This window comes from Columba livia, chromosome 23 (genome assembly GCF_036013475.1).
Source record: "Columba livia isolate bColLiv1 breed racing homer chromosome 23, bColLiv1.pat.W.v2, whole genome shotgun sequence".
NCBI classification, from domain to species: Eukaryota; Metazoa; Chordata; class Aves; order Columbiformes; family Columbidae; genus Columba; species Columba livia.
Genome location: NC_088624.1, coordinates 746,449 through 765,990, shown reverse-complemented (window position 1 = coordinate 765,990; position 19,542 = coordinate 746,449). Strand labels below are relative to the sequence as shown.

Here is a 19,542-nt window from a genome sequence, read left to right as displayed (position 1 = left end):
GGAACTCTCCAGCCCCATGTGCTGCCCACCTGCTGAGCTGGGCCTGCAGGAGCTCCAGCCTGGACTCGATCTGCCCCGGCCTGCAGTCGCTGTGCAGGGGGACGTCCCGCGAGCTCTGTACCAAGGAGATGTGCTGCAGAGGCTCTGCGTGGTGGTTCGGCCTTCGGTCCTCCCAGAAGGTGAACATGTTGGGGATGTCCAAGGGGGCGGCTGGAAGGAGAAGAGACATCTCAGCGCTTCTGTCTTGCATCCCCCAGCCCCTTTCAGGTAGTTGTAGACAGCGATAAGGTCTCCCCTCAGCCTCCTTTTCTCCAGGCTAAATAGCCCCAGCTCCCTCAACCGCTCCTCATCTTGCTTGTGCTCCAAATCCATGAGGGCTGCTTGGCTCTGCCCCAAGACAAGGCCACCGTGCCCAACCACCCCTCACCGCCCTCCGGCCAGCTTGGGCTGCAGCCGTGGCTACCTCCGTAGGACTGGCTGCTCTCCGCCGCCTGCTTGGCAACCTCCGTGCCGCCGGCGCTGGTGGTGACGAGGCTGAGCGTGGGCAGAGCAAAGCCATCCTTTTTGGATGTGGGGAAGGGCTCAGCTTTCGCAGGGCTGCCAGTCTTGGCCTCGTCATCGCTGGTCTGGGAGCAGGGGGTGGTGCTGCTGCCCAGGTCGTCCCACCGGTCCTTACTCAGCGGGTCCTGCGGGTTGGTGAGCTCTGAGTAGGTATGATACTGCTCTGCATCAGAGATGCCCGTGTCTGGGTCTGTGGGGCAGCACAACAGGTTAATTTGGGGGGCACCACACACGGCAAAATCAGCCCCCAGTCCCTCTAGAGTATCTATAGGGCTGGAGCACCCTAAGGAGAGGGAGGGAGGAAGGGAGGGAGGAAGGACAGTGTGGATGCCCCACGGTGGTGACATACAGGCTGGTCTGCAGGGACAGAGGCACCAGCAGCCGCCTCTGCTTCGGGGTGCCTGCCAGGGCGCTAATTAAGTGATGATCCCACTCTCCAGCCCTGCAAGCCAGGCCGTGCCGACGCGGAGGGACTCACCGGGCTTGTTGGGCTGGCACAGGGAGTGCTTGCGTCGGCGTGTCCGCCGGTACGTGCAGTCGTACTCCTCGCTGAGCGGCGTGCGGGGGACGCTGTCTGCCTGAGGGATGAGAGCGGCTGGTCACCAGGGCAAGGCTGCCACGTCCCATCCATGGGTGCCACGTCCCATCCACGGGTCTCATGGCCCTGGGTGCCCTGGGGGCTACAGCCCATTCGGCATCCTCCTGGAGCTATTCTCCAGCTGCCTCTGGCTCTTCTCACTGCCCTGTCCCACCCAGTGGCCTGAACTATTGTGTGAGGGGTGGGAAACTGATATTGTAAGGGTATAATTGCCATGGGGTCTCTTTGTTTGGGATCCCTCTTTGGATGTACCCAGCTCGAGCTGTAGCGCTATTAATAACAAGTACTTTCATCAAGGAAACTGTCTTTTGCTTTATGCAGAAACCTGGAGTCGAACCCTGTTATGGTGGCTGGAATCCATAATTTCTGTAACACCAGAAAAGCGTCTCTGAAAAAAATATCATCAACCCCTAGGACAGCCGTGGCACTCACATCTCGCAGGTTGAAGGTGATCTCTAAGTTGCTCCAGAAGTTGTCAGAGAAGGCTGGGTACATGTCCAGCACCTCCAGCAGGTCCTCCCGCTGGATCTTGTGCAAGTCGCAGTAGGTCAGGGCCCTCACGTCTGCATTGGACTTCCCTGGGCGGGCGTAGAGGCTGATGGGCTCCCCAAAGATGTCGTTCTTCCCTGTGCCAACAGACAGCTTGTTAGGGGGAGGTGGGCAACCACCCCAGCTCCAGATGTGCTGGACCAGCAGACCTCACTTTGGGGCTCATGGACAAGAGGATGCCCAGAAAACTCAGCCTTGATTGTGGATGCTGGGGATTATACTGTGAAAACCATCACTGACGGGGAGACCAAGGCTGAGCAGCGGGTCATCAGTGATGGTTGGGGACTAATGAGCCATGCCCGGCTCTCCTCACTCCTTTGTGGCCTCTCCCTGATGTCTACTGGGATCCTCCATTCCCCGTCCACTGGTGTGGTGACCAGCCAGATGTTGAGGAACAGCCTTCTCCTCTCCAGGACATGAAGAAGTCTTTCACCCCTCACCTACCACCCTTTGTGCACTGCCCATCACCCACCATCCTTCACCCACTACCCTCTGCCCCATTGCCCACCACCCTCCCAGAAGGAAGGACTTCTCCACCTAAGATGGCCACCACAATGTCTTCCCGGAGGATCTCAATGGAGCCCCGGGAGATGAAGTAGAGAGTGGTGAGGACATCTCCGTAGTGCACCAGGGTGTCTCCGGGCGGTGCGTGGGTCGTCTTGAACTTCATGGCCAGGGCACGCAGGCAGCCCTTGCTGGCGCCCCGGAAAGCCTTGCAGTTCTGGAGCAGCGTGCGGTTGAGGTGGAGGCAGATGTCCGCCTGCAGACAGTCGGGGAAGCCCTTCAGCACCTGCGGAGAGCGAGGCAGAGATGTCACCACACCGCTGTCCCCAGGAAGGACAGCTGTGGCAGCCCTGGGAGGCTGTGACACATGGTATTACATGGTGGTGCCAAATGGGGAGCCCCCAAACCCAAAAAGCCAAATCTGGGGACATCTTCTGATCTTCCCTTGGTGGATGCCGGCTTGCCTGTCCCTGGCTTGGACTGCTTGTGGCCAGGGATGGGAGCGCTCCTGAGCAATAAATAATAATAATAACCAGATCAAGCTATTTATACCCACTGGTGGCATATCCACCTTTTCATCTTTACGCCCACTAATCTTGGCTGAATGAGAGCACAAACTGGTAACGAGGCGCTGTCCTAATTAAACAGCACCTGCCTGAATGCCAAGAAGCAGCACGGGCCAGTTGTGTGCAGCAACAGCTAAATAAACCCATGGCAAATACATTGTGTTGGACAAATGCTAAATCTGAAGGTGAAATCAAGGTAAAACTCGCAGTACAGAGAAAAATGCTGCCACCAATGACTCATGGTGCCAGGGTAAAATCCACCTGGGCTTGGGTTTTTTTAATGGAGAGCAGCATATAGAATCATAGAATCACAGGATGGTTTGGGTTGAAGGGACCTTAAAGCTCCCCCAGTGCCCCCCCTGCCATGAGCAGGGACATCTGCACCAGCCCAGGGTGCTCAGAGCCCCGTCCAGCCTGGCCTGGGGTGTCTCAGGGATGGTTCATCTACCACCTCTCTGGCCAACCTGGGCCAGTGGTTTATTATGGTCCCCTTTGCTCTGTTCTCATACCTCACTGCTGGCCAAATCCTGGACGAGCAGGCTCCATCATGATCTCACAGTCTGGCAGCAGCGCCTTAGTTTCCCTACTGGGAAATCAGGCCTGGATGAATTGATCAGGCCATAGAATGATTGATTAGATGATATTTTGTCTCAGCAGGATCCAGCAGGGATCAGTGTGAGCGGTGGCACATCCAAGCCATAAGCTTAGCTAGTCACAGGGGATTTGTGACCCAGCTTCCCACTAAGCCAGGAGAACTGCTTGGTAGGGTACCATGGCTTTACTTCTAGTTATTGCGCAGGGTGTCTCCTCCATGGGAGAGGTTGGACCTAAAGCTCTCCCAGCAGCAAATCCCCAAATGCCGCCCAGTTGTTTAACAAGGTGGCAGCAGCCAAAGACAGATTGAATTCACACAAAACCATGGCCTCCTGGTGCTCAGGGATGGAGAAGGATCAAGTCTTAAGAAAAAAGGGAGCATGAGTTGGGAATGAGTGGCTAACGGCTCCCAGGGCCAAGAGACAGGGAGTACCAGGTCCCATCTCTCTCCTTGCCTCATCCTTTCATCCACATTTGTGTGCTGAACCCTGTGGCCATGAGACGAGTCCTGTCACCCCAGTCCCAGCCCGGGACCCCTATCTGAGCCCCCTCCTCACCCCTGCAGTGCCCTGGAGCCGCGGCACAAAGCTCCACACCAGGCTCAGAGACACAGCGTCTCTCCAGCGTGGCTCCACCATTGATCCCCCCTTTGTTAACAAACAGCTGCCTCTCCGGGCTCTAATTAAAATGGATCGAGGCTTATTTAAATGCCCTCCTTTCCCTGCCGCTGAGAGCAGGATGCGTTTTGCTTAGCAACCGGCGGTGTGGAGAGGAGCTGGATCGATACCGGCTCCACGGCTCTGTGACACCAACAGGCACCAGCCTGAAAGTGCTCGGCACCAATGGGGACTCCGAGCTCCTCCCCAGCGCTCTGGCACCAAACCTGCTCTCCGGCCAAGAAATGCCCTCAAGGCCTCGGAAAATGTCTGGATAGATGTGAAGGGATGGACAGACAGAGAGGGAGAAGGGGAAAGGGGGAGGCAGGAGGTGGACAGTCAGACACACTCCCAAGTCTTCTCCTGCCTCCTCTCCACCCTGGTTGAAAGGATGGAAATAATGGAATCACAGAACGGTTTGAGTTGAAGGGACCTTCAAAGTTCATACAGTCCCACCCCTGCCATGAGCAGGGACATCTTCACCAGCTCAGGGTGCTCAGAGCCCCGTCCAGCCTGGCCTGGGATGTCTCAGGGATGGTTCATCTACCACCTCTCTGGCCAACCTGGGCCAGGCTCTCACCACCCTCAGGGCAACAATTCCTTCCTCATGTCCAGCCTGAATCTCCCTCCTTTAGTTTAAAACCATCACCCATTTTCCTATCACAACGGACACTGCTGAAAAGTCTGTCCCCATCTTTCTTCTCATCCCTTTTTAAGTCCAGAAAGGCCGCAATAAGGTCTCCCCAGCGCCTTCTCTTCTCCAGGCTGAACACCCCAACTCTCTCAGTGTGCTCACGTAGGAAATATTTGGATGGATCCAGAGCTGGACTCCGGGTTGTTCAGGACAAGGCGCCATGAGGACATGGACCCTTCCTGCCCCATACTCACCGCGTTCATGTCGATGCCGTTGGTGTAGGACCAGGCATGCTGGAAATACTCCTCCAGGCGCTGGCGCAGGGGGTTGGGGATCTGGTGGAAGCGGATGAACTCCTTAACCCGCAGCATCTGCGTGTGGTAGCGGGCAGTGCCCGAGTACAGGCGCTGGATGATGGCGGAGACATTGCCGAAGATGCTGGCGTACATCAGAGCTGCAACGAGAGGGCAGGACTCGGTAGGACATGGGGAGGCGCATGTCCAACTACACTGGACCTGGAACCAGGTCTTGTGACCCATCTACTATGGACCTGAAAGCAGTGGGTTTCTGAAACCTATATTTCTATCTATCACTCCATTCACTTGTCTGTGCAGAAGGGGCACAGGTGGAGGGAGGTGCTCTCTTAAAATCCCGCATGCTCTCCCTGTTTCAACCCAGAGCAGCCCCTCCAACCTCCAAAGCAGGGACAGGGACAGCGGAACACGTGCGGGCACTCACAGCCAATGAGCATGACGCAGATGGAGAAGATCTTCTCGGAGTTGGTGTTGGGTGAGACGTTGCCGAACCCCACGCTGGTGAGGCTGCTGAAGGTGAAGTAGAGGGCGGTGACATATTTATCCTTGATGGACGGGCCGGAGGAGAGGTCACTGTCATTGTAGCGCTTGCCGATCTGGTCACCCAGGTTGTCCAGCCAGCCGATCTTGTGCTCCATGTAGGGCCGCTCCACGTTGCCGATGGCGTACCAGATGCAGGCCAGCCAGTGGGCGATGAGGGCGAAGGTGCACATGAGCAGGAAGAGCACGGCTGCTCCATACTCAGAGTAGCGGTCCAGCTTGCGGGCCACGCGGACCAGGCGCAGCAGCCGGGCGGTCTTCAGGAGGCCAATGAGGGTGGTGGTCTGTGGGGAAAAGGGGACGAGCCTCAGGGACAAGCAGGGGATGAACCTGGCCAAAGGCATGTCTCCAGCCTGGCCGTGCACCACTGAAGGGTACAAATGCATTTCTAGAGCATGAGTCACCTTGTCCTGGAGGTGACATCTGGAATAGGTTAGATGAATCGTGCCACAGAAAGGGCACTTTCCCTCTGCTGACCATAAAGGTGACAAGCTCTGGGATTATAGGTGACCAACTGAAAGGAACCAAGGCCAACCCCATGTTTCCTGGTGGTCCTCACTTTGTCAACCGTTGCTCCCAAAACAGCTGCCTTGCACCCCATCCCATGGGCTCTGAGCTGAGGTGGGGTCTCCAGGTAGCACAGGAACCACAGAGCATCCCATGACCCCAGTTCCTAAACTGAGCTCCCAGCCTGCTCTGCTGGGTCAGCCCCAACAAAGGGAATGGGCCCAGTTAGACACTATCTGAGAACTTACAGTTGGGTCTGTGTGGCTGTCTGACCCCGCTAAACAAAATCCCAGGTCCCAGCTGCTAAATAAAAACCTATAATGACATCCTTGTCCATCCCCCTGACTAACCACCCCTCTCCTTACAGATCTAACCATCCACTGCTTACATCAAGACATCTACATCCCTCCCTCTCCCATCCATACACGAGTCCCCTCCCATCCTGATGGTCCTCCAGGCCTGTACCTCATCAGAGCCGGAGCGGAAGATGAGCAGGTCAAAGGGGATGGCGGCAACCATGTCGATGAGGAACCATCCCTTGAAGTAGTGGATGGCGATCTTGCCAGGGTGGCTCACCACCTCGTCATTGATGTTGACATAGGTTGTACGGAAGTTGATGACAATGTCCACGATGAACATGATGTCCACGATGAGGTCGATGATGTTGAGCGGGTCACAGGAGTAGCTGCAGTCCCAGTGCTTCTCCTCCACCTGCTCTTCGTTGAGGAGAAAGGCAGCCGAGTAGGGGGTGAAGACAGCTGTGTAGATGACCAGTAGAAGGATGAGCCAGTCCCACACGGCCTTGAAAGGACTGTAGTGCAGGATGGTCCATCGGTGGATCCGTGGCGCCTGCAGCTTGTACTCAGGAAGGACATCAGCACCCAGGGACAGCACCTGCAGGAGATGGGTGTGAGAAGGATGGGAGACCAGGAGAGCGGTCAGATGAGGCCAGGAGCCAGGCAAAGGGCTCCCACGTGCTGGTGGAGCAGCAAGGAGCATGCAATGGGTTTCCTACACCCTCTTCACCTTTGTTGCCTCCATATGTGTTTGTCCAGGAGGACAAAAGTTGGGCTGCCTGCTATGGCTGACACCAAGCTCTGCCCAGCTCCTCGTCTGTGTCTGATGGCCAGAGCACCCTTGGGGCAGCCGTTTACCTGCTCTATGCCCTTCAGATCCTTCCATGCCCGCAGAGAGGAAAGTGCATCCCCAGGGAAGGGGTGACCTGCAGCCACCAACATGCAAACATCATCTCATGCATGCGGGCACCCTCCCATATTGCCATGTGTCCCCAGATCTGTCTCCCCTCATGGGCACACGCTCCCACGGCACCAGTGATGCCCCACACATCCCGGGCCTGTCCCAGCTCCCCCCTCCAGGACCAACACCAGCTGCTGATGGGCTCTGAAGCCACCTTGGGGACACAATGCAAGGGACCGGGCAGGCTGGGGCTGTCCTGCTTTGGGTGCTGAGAGATGGTAGCTTGAAGGGGCTTTTTTGGAGCTGGGGGCAATGGGATCCTCCCTGCCTGTCCCTGCCACTCTGTTGTCCTCTGCGTGTCCCCCCAGTGCCACTCCCCAGTGCCACCTGTGGAAGAAGGGCAAGGGGCACCTCAGTGCTCCCTCCTGGGACCAAGCCCCCAGATAAAAGGATGCTTTTGCCAGGTTGCACAAGAGAGGAGAGAGGACGCTCCACATGTCCCAAAGCCATGGTGATTGGCACCACCACAACGCTACAGATCCAGAAAAGGGCCTGATCCTTCCTGCACTGACACCCATTTTGTCCAAGGGCTTCCCAAGGTCTCCTGGAGCTGCAACCCAGAGCGGATCCAGACCCACGGCCCCATCCTACCACAAACAACCACTCGCACATCCCACAACCCTGGGGACATCAGTGAGTCCCTCGCCCGGGGTGTCCCCCTGCTCCTACCTGCCTGCAGCTTGCCCGGCGCCCCAGGCGGCAGCTGAGCCTCGAAGTCCGGGTGTCCCCCATGGGGGTCCCCAACCCCACACGGCCCGGCAGGGACCGGGGCCGCAGCATCACCCATGCAGGGACGCATGGGCTCGGCCGGGCGGGTGGGAAACATGCGGCTGCGAAGGGCATTCGGGAGCCCGGCGTGGATTAATCAAAGGCAATCGATGCTGGGGCCCCCGTGGGGACGTGAGTGCCAATGGAGCAGCGAGAGCCGCCGACGTCGCTGGCAGAGGGACAGGGGAGGGATAGGAAAAAGTGACCCAAACGCAATCATTGCGGAGGGGAATGAGGCACGGATGGGCTTGGGGACCGGCTCCAGCGGGGATGGTGGGGAAGGGGACGAGGACACCTCACTGAAACGCTTCATCTCAAAACTCAAAAGTGTCCAGCACACCTGAGATGTGCTCCTGTGCCTTGTGTCTTCAAAAACCAGCAACACTCCCACCCTCAGTAGCCAAATCCCCCCATACTGCCCAGCCGGAGGCAGCTCTGTATGGCCAGTTCTGAATTTGGGGCCCCAAATGCTGCTCCCCACACTGGGGCATGTCCCCACTCCTGGCACCCAGGTACTGCAGCAGAAGCAAGAGCAGGTCAAGCCCTGCTGTTTTCCCAGCAGGAATGAATAAAAAGCCATGACCCCAAAGATCTGAGGCAGAAAAGGGAAAAGAAACAGCCCCCAAAAGAGCATCCAAATCAATGCAGAGCCAGGAGGCAGCTGCAGCCTTGTCCCTCTCTCCCGCCTGGGGACACGAGGGCTGTGGGTGCACCCTTGGGTGGCCCTGGGAGTCTCTGCGGGTGGCAGTGCCAGGTGTCCCCCATTGCGATCCCGCTGGGTGCCCAGTCCCTCTTGCCCTTCCCCTGACACTTACCGGCTTCAGCGGCAGCCGCAGGCTCATGGCGGGGCGCTGGGTGCCGGCAGCGGGGTGCTGGGTGCCGGGCAGCGAGCGAGGCAGCAGCGGGAGGGAGGAGGAGGAGGAGGAGGAGGGAGGGGGAGGGAGCCGGGTGTGTGGGTGACAGAGCGGGGGGGCTCCCATGGCCCTGGCTAACTCAGGACACCGCTCGTACCCCATGGGTTCCAGACACCACGCACCTTCCTCTCCCTGTGCTGGGGATGGGGACGGGAAGGGGGACACTGAGCTGGGGAAGGCGGCCATGCCGGAGTCACCAGGGGACCCTCAGGCACAAGAGGCTGGGCAGGATCAGGCCCATGGTGCTGGCTGGAGGTGGGCACTGACCCTGTGTCCCTCCCAGCATGGATCCAGGACCCCCATCCCTGTCCCCATCCCTGTCCCCAGCACCCTCCTGCCCAACTCCACCACCACCCATGGAGCACTTCAAGGGGACTGGGAGAGGTGCCACCTGCAAGACAGGACCCCAGCCTGGTGGCACGGACCCTGTGGTGTCCCCATGTGCCTCTGGCCGTGTCCCAGAGCTGCAGCCCTTGTGGGCTGAGCCCGGCACACTCGTTGCACTTGTGACCTGCCCTCCCTGCCTGCTCGCTGTGGGGCCAGATGACCCCAAACAGCCTGTGGCTGCTTCTCTCTGCCCTCCAGACAGTATTTTTAGACGATGTTACCAGCATCTCGCCACCGTCTCTACCTCACCAGTGAATTATTTAGTGGCAAGGAGCGAGGAGCCATGGTTGGCAGGAGGCATGGGGGACATGGGGTGCGGACAAGCAGGACGCTTGGGTCCCCCGAGGCCATGAGGAGGAGAGGTCCATCCCATCCCATCCCATCCCATCCCATCCCATCCCATCCCATCCCACCCCACCCCGCATGGAGATTTAAGGTGAAGGGAAGATTTGTGGGTGCTGCGTGGGCCCTGCAGCCACCACTTGTCAGCTCTGATCCCATCACCCCACAACCACCTAATGAACCGACATCGAGCGGCCGGTGTCACCCTGCCACTGTCACCCCCGTGGTCCCCGGTCCCTTGTGATGGGGCAGGTATGGAGGCTGCTTGCTGTCTCACTGGGGCATTCAGGCGCTGATCCTGGGTCACTGTGGTCACCCCCAGATCAGAGGGGCTGAGATTTTGGGATGAAGGGGACAAGGCAGGGGGACAACAAGCCTAAAAACTGACCCATGCTGTGGGGAGCAGAGATAAAGCTTTGCATCAAGAAAAGAGGAAAATCCTGCAGAACATCCCGTTGATGGAACAAACTGTCAAGCCCAGAGGGTTTTCTTGGGTCACTTGTCTGTGTTTTCATTAAACTGCCCCTCAGCTGCTGTTGGCAAATGTGTCCTTAGATGTATTTTCATATCATGTCTTTCCCGTGCCTCAGTTTCCCCACTGTAAGAGCTCCCGCTCCAGGACTGTGGGATGCAGCAGCACCTTTCACACTCACTGATGTCCCCGTGGTGACAGCATGGTGCCGTGTGTCCCCCACAGACACGGTGCACTGCCACCAGTGTCCCCTGCAGTGACAGGCAGCGTCACACATGTTGGTGACAGTGCAGTGCCACCTGCTGTCTCCCAGGAGATCCCATGGCCCTCGGCATGGCCACCTGTGCTCCTGGTGGGGGTCCCTGGCCGAGTCCCTCAGGGCCACCTTTTCCCCCTGGGGGCTCCAGCCCAGCTTTGGGGGCAGGAGACGGTGGCCAGAGCCTCCCCCATGAACGACGCCACATGCACACACAAGTACCTGTGTCCCCTTCAAAGCCACCATCACACCATGAGCAGTTCATGCCAGTGTTTCCCAAGCCACAGATCACCAGAAATACTTATTTAAGGGGTAAAAAAGTCATTTCAGCCATTCAGAGGAAGAGCTAAAAATCAAACATAAGGATACGGGCATTTCCTGGGCTGGAAACTCCAGGTATCACTGCACTCTCTGCTAAAACTCCTCCAAACCCCACAGGAACGGCTGTGATCATACCCCAGCAGCTGGACCACCACCCCACTGCTGCCTCGGTGACATCTCACCTCCCACGTACCTGTGTGACCTTCTCGGTGACGTTCTGGGTGCGCTCCATCACCTTGTGGGGAGCAATTATCTCAATCTCTGTGGTGGAGCCCGAGCGGTGCTTCTCCAGATTGAACTCCACGAAGTTGAGCGTGAACTGGGGGATCTGGCTGATGGTCCGGTACTTCATGAGGTCCGAGTCTGAGGTGGAGTTCGGAGGGTTGGGTTTGACGTGGGAAGTCTCTGGAAGAGGATGGAGAGGAGCGTTGAGAAGGGCAGTGTGAGCAGGAGCCAATCTGCAGAGCCCTGACCTCAGTGTAGGACATTCAGGAGCTGGGGACCACCACAGGGTGCCACCAGAAGGTACCAGTATCTGCCTGGCCATGAAGGCTTGGCTTCTTCCTGAGAGGGGGCTGTTTTTCAGACATATCACCCATCTTTTCACCATAAAACCTCCTTCAGGTGGCTCAGAGCAGCTGCCAAATCCCAGAGGCACCCAATATTCTTTGCTACCCCTGAAGACTGTGGCGGGTTGGAGACCAGCCCCAATGAGACCCTCCAGAGAGAGAAGCCAAAACTGGCAGGAAAACAGAAGGAGGAGATGGATTTCCTCCACCCTTGCATGCTTCAGCATGCCCAGCACAGCTCCTGAGCGGCTGCCTTGGGTTTTGGCCACTGAACTGAGCCAGGAGTTGGATTATATCCCCACTCAGATGTTTCCTCCACCCCCACACTCCAGGGAGGGAGGTCAGAGCTTTCTCTTGAAGAAGAGCTGTAGTGGGGCTGGATCCCAGCAGTTTTCCCTTGGTAACCTCAGTGCAGGACCAGGAGGAAGCCCCAGAGGTGGTCGGTTCAAGGACAGGCTTGTGGCCATGTGTGGCCATGGAAGGGAGCATGTACCCACAGCCAGGGCTGCAGGACTGGCCCCAAGCACCGTAACCAGTGTGTCCCAACCTCTCCATCTCCCACGGCCAGGGCAGGGTTATATTGTCAGTCTGCTACCCCTTCTATCCCTTGCACTCTGACATGGACCCAAGAAGTGTTGGTCACTTCTTGCCGAGAGGTGGTGGATGAACCATCCCTGAGACATCCCAGGCCAGGCTGATCGGGTCTCTGAGCACCCTGAGCTGGTGCAGATGTCCCTGCTCATGGCAGGGGGGGCACTGGGGGAGCTGGGACGGTCCCTCCAACCCAAATTGTTCTGTGATTCTATGATGATTCTGGGTGTCACAGGCAGGTGTCTGAAGACATTGTGAAGGTGCCCAGTTAGCACCAGCCATCCTGCTGCCACCCTTCTCCTCCCTGCTCATTCCCCTTCCCTCCCTCTACATTGTGTTCCCTCTGAAGGTCCGCAGCCTGTGACTCTTTGAGGATCATGATCCCCCACCCCATTTTCTCAAGCCAGACACCGCAGACTGATCTTTCTCAATCCCCAGTTCCTGAGGCTTCTCTTCCCTGACCTCCATCTCACTCGTCATCATCTTTCTCATGAGAACAAGAGGTCTGGATGTGATGGTATCGGGATGTCCCTCATGTGGGGCAGCCAAACGCAAACTCACGCGGTCTCACATCTCACAGGCAACACCACGGATGGCTCTACCCAAAGAGCAGGACCTGCCTACACGTAGAGACCAGTGCGTTTTGGGGAGAAGACCCCAACTTATCTCCACTTTGCAGTGCAGGGTAAGAGACCTCCCCCCAGAAACGCACCGGGGCCATCACCCAGGACCACGGCTCCCACAGTAGCACCAACAGCTCCGGGGTTTTTCCCCTACCTGAGTTTGCCCTCCTTTCCCTGAATTTTCTCTGGAACTCAGACCTCGCAGCCTCAAAGTTGTCCAAGGAGGAGACCCTGCGGAGGCTGTGGAAGCTGCCCCCGGGGCGAGACCGAAAGAAACCCCAGGCAGAGTACGACCCTCGTGGGCCCACCAAGGGAGGCTCTTGTTTCGGGGACGAGTGTTGTAGGGTGGGATCAGCCTCCAGGCTCGGCCTCCGCTCCTTTTCCAGGAGGGATTCGGTCTCTGACTGCACACAGTTCTCCTTGGGCGATGTCTTCAAGTCCCTCAAAATCAAGGAGTCACCACCAGGCTTTAAGACAGCCAGGAGAAAGCGTTTTATTAGAAGGAGTCCTCGCGTGCTGGGGGGAAGGAGCGGGGAGCCGGGGGAGGTAAGAGGAGGAGCAGAGGGCTGGGAAGCGCTGCGGTTCCTGAGGTCACCTCCAGCCGGGACCGGGACCTGCTTTGTGGTGGGGTGACCGAGTCCTGGGGATGTGGCAGCTCCTAACAGCTCATAGGGGAGGCTGGGCGGCTGCGGGGCGGTTTGCGGGATGCTGCACAGCTGGGGAGCAGGCCAGAGCAAAAAAGAGGAGAGGAGACCCTATGGATAGGCTTGTCTGGAGTACCTGCCTTGCTGTGAGCTTTTCCAAGGTGTCCCTGCGTCCCACACGTGGACCTGCCCTTCCCTCACCAAGGGCAAGGGCTCAGGCCACCACCTGGGGTCCTGTGCTGCTGTCTATGGGAGAGGATGTGCTCTGCACCAGAAGGCACTGGAGGAGCTGCTGGGCTTGCAAATTTGGCCGTATGTGGTCCTCCTTCTCCTACAGCAACCCTCAGCCATCGCTAAACCTTTTTCTCTGGACACCTAAAGAGTTTCCAGCCTTTAATGACTTCTGCAACGGGGTGCACAAAGGAACCACCTTCTGGAGCAGAAACCTGTTGGTCTGTACCCATACCAGTCATACGCATGGGAGGGACTTTGGCACTTCTCACCAACTCTAAGGACTTTCTTGCAGGTTTTAGGATGGGGGGGCTGGCTGCTGGGCTGCCCCTGCATCTGCTGGGCTGCCACCCCTTGACCAAGCTCCACCAAAGCGGTGGATCAGTGGGTTGTCCTCAATGCACATCTCCCATGTGTGTCCACCTGAACCATTGCAGCTTCAACTGGGGGCACCCAGAGCCTTCAGATAACGCTACACAATGTCTTCAACTTGCCACAAGCACAACCTCTGAGAAGACAGGCACCTTTCACCTCCTCACATCTGCAATTTGGGGAAGCAGCTTGGTCCATGCTGTCCAGATACACCCAGCACAGCGAGAACCTGGCGCCTGGGGATGCGCTAGCAGAACAAAAGCCTCCTGCCCACAGCCCTGCGCCTCGAGCTGCAGCTTTGCAGCAAACAACATGTCTCTGCCCGGAGGTACCTTGAACGCTACTGACGGTCAAGAAGCCACCGAGAACAGCAATCCCTAAAGAGGTCCAACCAACATCTTCAACCTCACTCTCCATCACAGCAAGCACAGGCTTTGCTGCAGGACTAAGCCAGAGCTGCCAGGTCTCTGCCAAGAAAACATGGGCAAATGTGTGCAGAGTTAGGTTAACGCTTGCACTCCATGATCTTGAGGGTCTTTTCCAACCAAAATGATTCTATGTGCCCTTTCGAGGTTTGCCTGCGAGTCCCTGCTCAGAGCAGACCTTCTCCAGCCTGTGCAGCCACCAGTTCCCTCCGTGAGGAGGAGGCAGCTCCCTGGAGTTCCATCAACACCGATAACTCACACTACAGAGCCAGCCCTTCCTCCCGGCTTCAGCAGCAGCGCTGGCCCCGCGGAGCAGCACCGTCTGGCTCTATCCCACGCCACCAAAGCACCGCCGCTCACCGCCAGCCCTTACTGGGACCAGTGCTCAGCGCCGACCCGGCACTGGAGTCCCTACCGCTGGGTACGGCCTGAGCCACGGCAGCCGAGGGAGAGCGGGATGGGGAGAGCGGAGGAAGAGCGCTGGGACCTGGCCTGAGGCACGGGCTGAGATCAGACAAAGGCTACGGTTACCTTTCCATAGTCAATGGCTACTCCATCAAACTCACTGGTGGGCAGAGAATTCCGCTGGATTGTGAGTCGCCGCAGGGACGGGAGACTAAACTTCAACCTCCTACCTTGACCTTGTTAAAAAAAACAAAGACAAAACAAAACACAAGAGAGACAGATGTAACCTAGCTGCATGTGACGGCTGGGGCAGGACGGGGCGGGAAGAGGCTACGGAGAACTGGGGGTGACTTTGGGGGTACGTGCCACGTGGCACTTCATCCTCCAACACCCTCGCTGCTCCCGCGCCGTCACGTCACCGTGCACTCAGGGCAGAGCCTGAGCCGGCAGCAAACACTGCTGGGCGGAAGGAGAGTCCCCTACAGCTGTGCATGCGAGACGGGAGAGGTGCGGAGCATCCCTAAGCCAGTTAAAGAGGGTAAAGCCACTTAGTGGATTTGGACCTGGAGGAAACCGAGCCTCTAAATCTCCTCAGTGAGACTTGGGGAAGAAAACACTAAAAACCACACACAAAAGAGACGGTAAGCTAGCAGGGCATTGGAAACAGCAGTGCTACCCTGTTTCCCTAAACATAAGACCGACCCCGAAAATAAGCCCTAGCATGATTTTTCAGGATTTTTGAGGATGCTCAAAATATAAGACCTACTCCAAACATAAGCCTGGTTACAGTTCATTTAAAAAGTCAATTTTAAAAGTAACCAGGCAGCTATACATGTAAAAAAGTAACAAGTTTTGGAGCAAAAATTAATATCAGACCCTGTCTTATTTTCAGGGAAACAGGGCAGCAATTTTGCTCCTGGAGTTGTTCTGGATTTTAGGTGAGGGATGCAGCACCAAAAGGGGGGTCACTTGCTGCCATCACGGGGGACCAGGACACAGGTCACCAGAGGTGGGGAGCAGGACAAGGGCAGCGGGGCTGCGAGGGGCTGCACGAGGCTGAGGAGGGGACGGGACCAGACGTGGGGGGCACCAGCAGCGCCCGCAGCGGGACCCAGCACTCCCGGATGTGACATTTTCCTTTGGGACAAAGCAGCGCGTCCAGGAGCTGTTTGGCTGTGGAAGGATTCGCTTCCCTCACTGAGCCCTGACACATCACCGAGCTGCTCAAACAGGCTCCCGACCAACCCGGCTCCCCAAAAACACCCCCGCTGATGGGGAACCCACGCAGGCTCCCTCTGCTCACCCCATCCCCACCGCCCAGAGCAGCTTTGCAGCTGCAAGAAGCAAAGCTGCCGACTTTCCCTGCGCACCGGCAAGCAGGGACCAGCACGGAGCGCCTGCGGCCGTGTAATTAAAGACTGAGTCAGAACAGCTGCACAGGAGCGAGAGAGCTGGGCTGGCGCCGGCAGCTCCGGCCTCTGCGCGCTCCCCAGCACCGCGTGGGAACCCGAGCGACATTCCTGGGGACGCACAGCGCAACCTCAACGTGCAGGGAAGCAATAAGCACCCTTGTTATCTGGGTGCCTTCTGCAACCAAAGGTACATCTCAAGGTGGGATGGGGGATGGATGCATCATGTATCGAGAGGTACTGAGAGCTGAGCGGGCTGCAAAGCAACGCCTGCGTTGGAATTAGCACTTCCTCAGCAGTCTGTGCATAGAGACTAACCGGTCCTAAAGCGAAATGCCAAAAATGTAAATCGCGTCACTTCATAGACATAGGAATGCATGCACAGGTAATATATATATTCGCACACATATGTCTGTCAGTCCTGTGTGTGTCTGGCCTGAGAACATATAAAACCGTCACCGCACAGAGCATCTCCGCTGGCACCCATGGCTGCACAAACAAACACCTCAATGGCTCCGGGATATCAATATGCACCGAGTGTGAATGCGTTAAAACTCATGTTACTGATACAGCGGGCAGCACGACGGGTCCCTGTTGGTCCCCAATGTGGCCCTGGGTCTGGTCCTGGTCCCACTGTGTAACCCCCTGGGACAGACCCCGGCTGCTCCCACAGCTTTACTTTGAGGCCCAAAGCCTCCCCATAGCGACCCACATCCCCAGGGGGTGTTTGGATGAAGACAGATGCAGGGTTATTTCCCTGGCTAAAATACAGGCGACTGGCACCGAGGGCTGTATAGCAGGAGGGTATTGAGAAGCCACAGCTCTCCTTCCCATGGTCGGGTATAACGTCTGCATCCCTGGGTATCCCCACCCCCTCCCCATGGCCTCCTGTGGATCCAGCCTTCCCAAAAAAGGGAGTTTGAATTTTCCGCTGCCTCCAAAAGCCCCGCAAAACCCGGGGATTAACCTGGGACAGCGAGGAACAGCCCAAAGCTCAGCGCCATCCCAGCACCACCACCCCTGCGCCATTCGCTTGCGGTGACATCCCCATAGCACAGCCACGCCGTCGGTGACACCAAATGTCCCCCGGCCCCCTCAGTGACCCTGCACGCAGGTCCCATCCCATACCAGCACCTCCTGCCCTGGTCAACACGGTGCTACGGACACACCGAGGTGGCCCAAGCACTGATGGAAAAAGACCTCCCAGTGTTAAATATGGAAAGGAGGCAGCGAGGCAGGGGGAGCACAGGGGGCTCCACGGCTCTGCTCACAGCAAGATGCTCTCGCCTTAAAAATGCGCCATCCTATGCAGGGGGGTCGGTCCCCACCCCTGTCCCCACGTCCCCAGAGGTTGGCCGGATCAGCTGCAGAAACACAGGTCAGCCCCACGGCGCGGGCTCCTGCCCCGCCACGGGCGCATCCTTCACCCCCTGCAGCTCCCGAGAACGCTGCGGGATGGGGAGAATCCCCAGGACATTCCGCTGCCCTCCCGCCGTCCCCACCGCCCCCGGTGGCACCCACCTCCGCGCAGGCTCTGCGACAGGCGGCGGTGCAGGCTCCGGCTGGCGCTCTTGGCGATGAGCTGCGCCAGGTCCTCGAAGTTGAGGATGAACATGATGACGACGCCGTCCTCGTTCTTCACCGGCACCACGTCCACCAGGCAGCGGAAACACGAGGCTGCCGAGCAGAGGGATACTCAGGGCGGGGACACACAGGGGGCTCTGCCCACCCACCGCCCCCCCTGCACAACACGTTTTTGGCAGAAAAGAATTTTGGTGGGGAGTGGAGGATTTGGAAGGCCATGCGAGCCTATCCCGGCTCACTCAGATCGCATCTCGCCTGGTTTGTTGTTGTCCCAGGCAGTCATTTATATTAATGTACTTGAGAGCAGCAGTTAAAGAGTAGGTAATTAAGAACTCAGAAAGTCCCAGGTAGTGGTTTAACCTCATTAAGCACGCTGCTTATAATCACCCCGTAGCTAATTGCCCTGCAATTGCCAGGCAGTTTTTGGGGACTGAGTTCAGCCGTCTCATATCCTGGATGTGGGCAATGAGGGCGACCCTGAGCACGTCCCCATTCCAGCCCAGGGACATCCCCTAAGGCACCGCACGGAGCAGTCAGGCACCGGCTTATCTCACTCCTGCCATGGGGAAACTGAGGCACGAGGGGCACAAGGACTGGCTCAGCGTCCTGGGAGCGATGGGAGCTGCGGGGAGGACCCCAGACATGGCAAAACCCCCCCAGGTTCCTACCCCAAACCTCCTCGAAATGATGGGACAACCAGGTACCGCTGCCCGGACGGTACTGAGCAAAACCCCCTCCTTCCACGGCGGGTTTTGCCGGGTACGGATCCCTGATTTCGCCTCTTTTCTGATTACCGGGGATTAGCGGATCGGGCAGGGATGTGCTGCCACCCCGGTCCTGCGCGGCCAGGAGGGGGACGTCAGCCTTTCTGCGTGTAATTTTAAGGAGCTCAGGGCCTCCCGTAATCAGGAGCAGATGGCCGGCATCGGGCAACTTCAAAATCTGCCGTGACGTCAGGGATGTGCACAGACACAAACACACACACACGCACAGGAATGGGAAAGAAATGGATACGGCGAAATCCGTTTAAAGGGCCCGGCAGCGGGGATTATTTCTTTCTTTATTTATTTCATCGTTGTTCACCACAGGGAGAGGAAATCCAGTTAAACGTGTGAGCTGGGGAGGAGGCGGGGAGGGCGGTTTTCAGCAGATGAAGCTGTTTCGAAGGGACGCACAGGCACGCTGCGGGTGTGGAAAGAAATGAGCCCTTTTGCCTCCCTTTGTCAGGACTTCTAGGGATCTAAAAGGCGAGCGGTGTCCTTTAGGTGATGCTGAGGTTGTGAGGTGTCCTTTAGGTGATGCTCAGCGGGATGATGAGGAAGAACATGAGGATGATGAGCTGGACATGAGGAAGGAATTGTTGGCCCTGAGGGTGGTGAGAGCCTGGCCCAGGTTCCTAGAGACGTGGTAGATGAACCATCCCGGAGACACCCCAGGCCAGGCTGGACGGGGCTCTGAGCAACCTGAGCTGGTGAAGATGTCCCTGCTCATGGCAGGGGGGACACTGGGGAGCTGGGGAGGTCCCTTCAATTCAAACTGTTCTGTGATTCTATGATCCTATCTGCTCTTCTCATGGCAGCTGGGTCCCAGCAGGTCCTATGTGGCATGGGAAGGGTTAATGCCAGTCTGATGCCGAACAGCTGAAAACTGGGCCCATTTACAACCAGTTGGAGGGATATATAGAGCAGCTGGGAGGAGGCTGGGAGGCAGCTGGTGCCTGGTTTGATCCTGTTGAGCAGCCTTGGCTGGGGCTGCTGGGAGTCCCATGCTGATCCCAGGGGAATCACCTGAAAAATGGCCCTGCCAGGCACAGTCCCACGTGCCAGGAGCTCCTGGCTCAGATGTGTGTCCTATGGCATGGACAGCACCAAGGGGATGATGCAGAAGATGGAGCTGGCGGTAGGAGTTGTGTGTTCCCTTGAGCCTGGCTCAAAGGCAGAGAAGTCCTC

General features: G+C 57.6%; 1 protein-coding gene across 4 annotated transcripts in view; it reads right to left on the bottom strand.

The window, feature by feature from the left end:
• Positions 1-19,542, bottom strand: part of KCNH6 (potassium voltage-gated channel subfamily H member 6) — a 31,346-nt gene that overhangs the window by 2,892 nt on the left and 8,912 nt on the right. For 2 of the 4 annotated variants that reach the window (XM_005513554.4, XM_005513553.4), the window contains exons 3-14: positions 17,531-17,686; positions 14,727-14,836; positions 12,678-12,990; positions 10,934-11,145; positions 6,489-6,917; positions 5,401-5,800; positions 4,917-5,116; positions 2,246-2,498; positions 1,592-1,785; positions 1,040-1,139; positions 464-751; positions 30-210 (exon numbers count right to left, since the gene is read on the bottom strand). In XM_005513554.4, coding sequence (XP_005513611.2) covers positions 30-210; positions 464-751; positions 1,040-1,139; positions 1,592-1,785; positions 2,246-2,498; positions 4,917-5,116; positions 5,401-5,800; positions 6,489-6,917; positions 10,934-11,145; positions 12,678-12,990; positions 14,727-14,836; positions 17,531-17,686 — 2,836 coding nt within the window. The remainder of the gene's footprint in view (positions 1-29; positions 211-463; positions 752-1,039; positions 1,140-1,591; positions 1,786-2,245; positions 2,499-4,916; positions 5,117-5,400; positions 5,801-6,488; positions 6,918-10,933; positions 11,146-12,677; positions 12,991-14,726; positions 14,837-17,530; positions 17,687-19,542) is intronic. The other 2 variants (XM_065039172.1, XM_005513556.4) reach the window with 1 other exon arrangement.